We start from the raw sequence: 6,000 nt of genomic DNA on the forward strand, positions 1-6,000 counted from the left end.
CTCCCAATCGATATTTTCCAAACTCCCCAATCTACTTATGGTGCCGATTCGTCTGGGCGTCTACTCAAAGTATCCATTCAAACCTAAATGTTTCTATTGTGTGGGCCTGGATCTAGATCACCTCATTACTATGTAAATCGTTGTTGCCATTTACACCTTTAGCTGAGATTCTGCACCTGGCCATAAACTGGTTTCTGTACGTGCAGAATGCTAATTAGCCTTCTGCAAACTGCTTGTCCTTGCTAAGACTGTTTTCTCCCTACAGCCTTAGCAGTTCTCCATTTTGTAGCCCAGTGTCCATCTTAGGTGGCTACACCTTACACTACGGGCAATTTAGCATGGCCAATCCACCTAACCCGCACATCTTTGGACTGTGGGAGGAAACCGGAGCACCCGGAGGAAACCCACGCACACACGGGGAGGACGTGCAGACTCCACACAGACAGTGACCCAGCCGGGAATCGAACCTGGGACCCTGGAGCTGTGAAGCATTTATGCTAACCACCATGCTACCGTGCTGCCCCTGTACTGAGGTACTGAGTCCCAACTCTCTTTCTGACCTGTACCCCGGAATTACAGGGATGTCATATGAGGAGAGATTGACTCGGTTGGGATTCTTCTCGCTGGAGTTCAGAAGAATGAGGGGAGATTTCAGAGAGACTTAGAAAATACCAACGGGACCAGACAGGGTAGTTGCAGGGAAGATGTTACCAATGATGGGTGTGTCCAGAACCAGGGGTCACAGCCTGAAGATTCAGGGTCAACCCTTTTGGACAGAGATAAGGAGATATTTCTTCACACACAGAGTGGTGAACCTGTGGAATTCATTACCACAGGAAGTAGTTCATGTTAAATTATTGAATATATTTAAGAGGCGGCTAGATATAGCACTTGGGGAGAATGGGATCAAAGGCTATTGGGAGAAAGCAGGATTAGGCTATTAGAACATAGAACATAGAACGATACAGCGCAGTACAGGCCCTTCGGCCCTCGATGTTGCACCGACATGGAAAAAATCTAAAGGCCATCTAACCTACACTATGAGTTGGATGATCAGCCATGATCGTGATGAATGGCGTAGCAGGCTCTAAAAGCCAAAAGGCCTCCTCCTGCTCCTATCTTCTATGTCTCTATGTATCTGTGTATCACACAGCATCTTGCCACAAGGCAGGAACTGTGAACGAGCGACACTTCTTGTTGCGGACATTCGGTTTGGGGCAGATGGTCTTGATCATACAATCTCGACAGTGCAGGAGACCATTTGGCCTATCAAATCTGCACCAGCCCTCCGAAAGATCACTCTACACAGGCCCACTCCCCTGCCCACCCTGCCCTATCTCCGTAACCTAACCCACACATCCATGGACACTAAGAGGTGATTTTTCATGACAAATCTGTCTAACCTCATATCGATGGACTGTAGGATTAAACCGGAGCGCCCAGAGGAAACCCACGCAAACACGGGGAGAACGTGCAAACACACAGTCACCCAAGGCCGGAATTGAAGCCCGGTCCCTGTCGCTGTGAGGCAGCAGTGCTAACCAGTGTGCCACCGTGCCATCTCACTGAAGCAACATAAAAGGGGCTTCCAACAAACTGGTACCACTTGATCCGGTTCTGACCTGAGAAAATGGAGCCCGCTTTCCGCTAGTGCTTTTCCCACAGTATCAGCGTGCCCTCTTGTAAAGCCACAAGTCATTGATTTCAGCTGCTGGAGTTACTGCTACTAATTTCTCTCCCAATTGCCAATCAAAACATGAGGCACTAGACCCCCACCCCACCCCCAACTGAGATAAGTGGTTTTAGAGCTTTTGAAACTCAGTCATGCATTCATAATTGGCTCAGCTGTCATAACATCCATTGAGAAATGGCAACAATGACGCTGCAGGAACTTATCCTTTTTTTCTAAGCTACACCAGATAACCTGCCAATCAATACTGCAGGTGTGTGTATTTTTAAAAAACTCTAGCTGTAGCCTAGTTTCATTTTTCATTTTTAAAGAATGGTTAATTGAAATAACCTTAGATCATGACACTTAAACAGATCTTATCCACCCCTCAATAATATTTATATCTCTTGGTTCTTGGTTCCTGGTCCTAAATAGCTGACCCATTTACTGAGATTATTCCCTGGGTTCGAGGCTCATTCGGGGAAACAGCCTCCAAGCTGCACTACCACCTGAGGTCAGTATATCTTTCCTAAGTGACAGCGACCGACATTTTACAATTTTCCTCGCATGCCTTGCTCTCTTATACTTCAACCCATTGCAAGAGACAAAGGTTTCATACTGTCTGGTTCTTCAGATCAAGCGTTTTGTGATCTCTGACCAAACTTGAGAGGCTCTCACACCTGTTAACTCTGAGAGAATGTATTTTTGTGGGCAATCTCCTCTCTGTCCTCTGTCAGTTTGACAGGGGAGGGGGGGGGGGGGGGTGGCTCAGAACACCAGAGTGATGATGGATCTGCCGCTGATGTTACGCAGCATAATTGGAAATCCCTGGACAAATTCGGTCCCGAAATATCTTCAGCTTTCAGTAACCTTGTGGACGCTGTATCACCTAAACCGCAGCACAAACCCAATCTCTGTATAGATTGGCCAAGTATATTTACCTATTCCCACCAGCACCATCTGTCCAACACAGTAATGCTTCTTCACATATTTATGCAGCTATAAAAAGTGTAGAAAATATACAAGCATTAAATAAACGCACATTTAAACAGAACATTCAACTAAAGAGCATGGCCGCAACCACGATGGGTGGGAGAATAGCGGGAGGTCTGCTCCCGCACCTCTCCCACCCCCCCCGAAAATGGCGTGTCCGGTTTCCCGACACACCGCTCGGAGAAACACGGGGTGCCGTTTTTCACGGCGGCCCGCGATTCTCCGACCCGGATGGGCCGAGCGGCCTGCCGTTCCCGACCTGTTAACGACGGTGGCAACCACACCTGGTCACTGCCGTCGTGAACATGGCACGCCAGGTAAGTGTGGGGCCTAGCAGGGGCGGATCGGGGATCGAGCACCATGACCGTGCCCGGGAGGGGACTGGCCCGCGACTGGTGCCCACCGATCGTCGGGCCGGTGTCTCAAGGGAACGCACTCTTTCCCCTCTGCCGCCCCGCAAGGTCAAGCCGCCAAGTCTTGCGGGGCGGCTGAGGGGAAAGACGGCAACCGCATATTAATTCAGCAGGGGCATGGGAACCTGGATTGTAGTTTTGGGGTACGGGAGATTGAGAGTATAGAGGTCAGGAGCACAGATTTGACTTCGCAGGAGGTTGCCAGTGTTCAGGTAGGTGGTTTGAAGTGTGTCTACTTCAATGCCAGGAGTATACGAAATAAGGTAGGGGAACTGGCAGCATGGGTTGGTACCTGGGACTTCGATGTTGTGGCCATTTCAGAGACATGGATAGAGCAGGGACAGGAATGGTTGTTGCAGGTTCCGGGGTTTAGGTGTTTGAGTAAGCTCAGAGAAGGGGGCAAAAGAGGGGGAGGTGTGGCGCTGCTAGTCAAGGACAGTATTACGGTGGCGGAAAGGATGCTAGATGGGGACTCTTCTTCCGAGGTAGTATGGGCTGAGGTTAGAAACAGGAAAGGAGAGGTCACCCTGTTGGGAGTTTTCTATAGGCCACCTAATAGTTCTAGGGATGTAGAGGAAAGGATGGCGAAGATAATTCTGGAAAAGAGCGAAAGTAACAGGGTAGTTGTTATGGGAGACTTTAACTTTCCAAATATTGACTGGAAAAGATATAGTTCGAGTACATTAGATGGGTCGTTCTTTGTACAATGTGTGCAGGAGGGTTTCCTGACACAATATGTTGACAGGCCAACAAGAGGCGAGGCCACATTGGATTTGGTTTTGGGTAATGAACCAGGCCAGGTGTTAGATCTGGAGGTAGGTGAGCACTTTGGAAACAGTGACCACAATTCGGTGACCTTTACGTTAGTGATGGAAAGGGATAAGTATACCCCGCAGGGCAAGAGTTGTAGCTGGGGGAAGGGCAATTATGATGCCATTAGACATGACTTAGGATGTGTAGGTTGGAGAAGTAGGCTGCAAGGGTTGGGCACACTGGAGCTTGTTCAAGGAACAGCTATTGCGTGTTCTTGATAAGTACGTACCAGTCAGGCAGGGAGGAAGGGGTAGAGCAAGGGAACCGTGGTTTACCAAAGAAGTGGAATCTCTTGTTAAGAGGAAGAAGGAGGCCTATGTGAAGATGAGGCGTGAAGTTTCAGTTGGGGCGCTTGATAGTTACAAGGAAGCGAGGAAGGATCTAAAGAGAGAGCTAAGACGAACAAGGAGGGGAAATGAGAAGTCTTTGGCAGGTAGGATCAAGGAAAACCCAAAAGCTTTCTATAGGTATGTCAGGAATAAAAGAATGACTAGGGTAAGAGTAGGGCCAGTCAAGGACAGTGGTGGGAAGTTGTGTGTGGAGGCTGAGGAGATAAGCGAGATACTAAATGAATACTTTTCGTCAGTATTCACTCAGGAAAAAGATAATAGTGTGGAGGAGAATGCTGAGACCCAGGCTATTAGAATAGATGGCATTGAGGTGCGTAGGGAATTCTGGACAAGGTGAAAATAGATAAGTCCCCGGGGCCTGATGTGATTTATCCTAGGATTCTCTGGGAAGCCAGGGAAGAGATTGCGGAGCCTTTGGCTTTGATTTTTATGTCATCATTGGCTACAGGAATAGTGCCAGAGGACTGCAGGATAGCAAATGTGGTCCCTTTGTTCAAGAAGGGGAGTAGAGATAACCCAGGTAACTATAGGCCGGTGAGCCTCACGTCTGTTGTGGGTAAAGTCTTGGAGAGGATTATAAGAGATACGATTTATAATCATCTAGATAGGAATAATATGATTAGGGATAGTCAGCATTGGTTTGTGAAGGGTAGGTCATGCCTCACAAACCTTATCGAGTTCTTTGAGAAGGTGACTGAACAGGTGGACGAGGGTAGAGCAGTTGATGTGGTGTATATGGATTTCAGTAAAGCGTTTGATAAGGTTCCCCACGGTCGGCTATTGCAGAAAATACGGAGGCTGGGGATTGAGGGTGATTTAGAGATGTGGATCAGAAATTGGCTAGTTGAAAGAAGACAGAGGGTGGTGGTTGATGGGAAATGTTCAGAATGGAGTTCAGTTACGAGTGGTGTACCACAAGGATCTGTTCTGGGGCCGTTGCTGTTTGTCATTTTTATAAATGAGCTAGAGGAGGGCACAGAAGGTTGGGTGAGTAAATTTGCAGACGACACTAAAGTCGGTGGAGTTGTAGACAGTGTGGAAGGATGTTGCAGGTTACAGAGCTGGGCTGAGAGGTGGCAAATGGAGTTTAATGTAGAGAAGTGTGAGGTGATTCGCTTTGGAAAGAATAACAGGAATGCGGAATATTTGACTAATGGTAAAATTCTTGGCAGTGTGGATGACCAGAGGGATCTCGGTGTCCATGTACATAGATCCCTGAAAGTTGCCACCCAGGTTGATAGGGTTGTGAAGAAGGCCTATGGTGTGTTGGCCTTTATTGGTAGAGGGATTGAGTTCCGGAGCCATGAGGTCATGTTGCAGCTGTACAAAACTCTGGTACGGCCGCAATTGGAGTATTGCGTACAGTTCTGGTCGCCTCATTATAGGAAGGACGTGGAAGCTTTGGAACGGGTGCAGAGGAGATTTACCAGGATGTTGCCTGGTATGGAGGGAAAATCTTATGAGGAAAGGCTGATGGACTTGAGGTTGTTTTCGTTAGAGAGAAGAAGGTTAAGAGGTGACTTAATAGAGGCATACAAAATGATCAGAGGGTTAGATAGGGTGGACAGTGAGAGCCTTCTTCCGCAGATGGAGGTGGATAGCACGAGGGGACATAGCCTTAAATTGAGGGGTAATAGATATAGGTCAGAGGTAGGTTTTTTACGCAAAGAGTGGTGAGGCCGTGGAATGCCCTACCTGCAACAGTAGTGAACTCGCCAACATTGAGGGCATTTAAAAGTTTATTGGACAAGCATATGGATGA

At 47.9% G+C, this 6,000-nt stretch overlaps 1 protein-coding gene across 1 annotated transcript in view; it reads right to left on the bottom strand.

Annotated features, from left to right (window-relative positions):
• Positions 1–6,000, bottom strand: part of LOC119956635 (cytochrome b-c1 complex subunit 2, mitochondrial-like) — a 185,365-nt gene that overhangs the window by 59,636 nt on the left and 119,729 nt on the right. Inside the window, exon 7 of the mRNA XM_038783975.1 lies at positions 2,611–2,668. Within this exon, the coding sequence (XP_038639903.1) occupies positions 2,611–2,668 (58 nt within the window). The remainder of the gene's footprint in view (positions 1–2,610; positions 2,669–6,000) is intronic.

Source organism: Scyliorhinus canicula, chromosome 23 (genome assembly GCF_902713615.1).
Source record: "Scyliorhinus canicula chromosome 23, sScyCan1.1, whole genome shotgun sequence".
Lineage (NCBI taxonomy): Eukaryota > Metazoa > Chordata > Chondrichthyes > Carcharhiniformes > Scyliorhinidae > Scyliorhinus > Scyliorhinus canicula.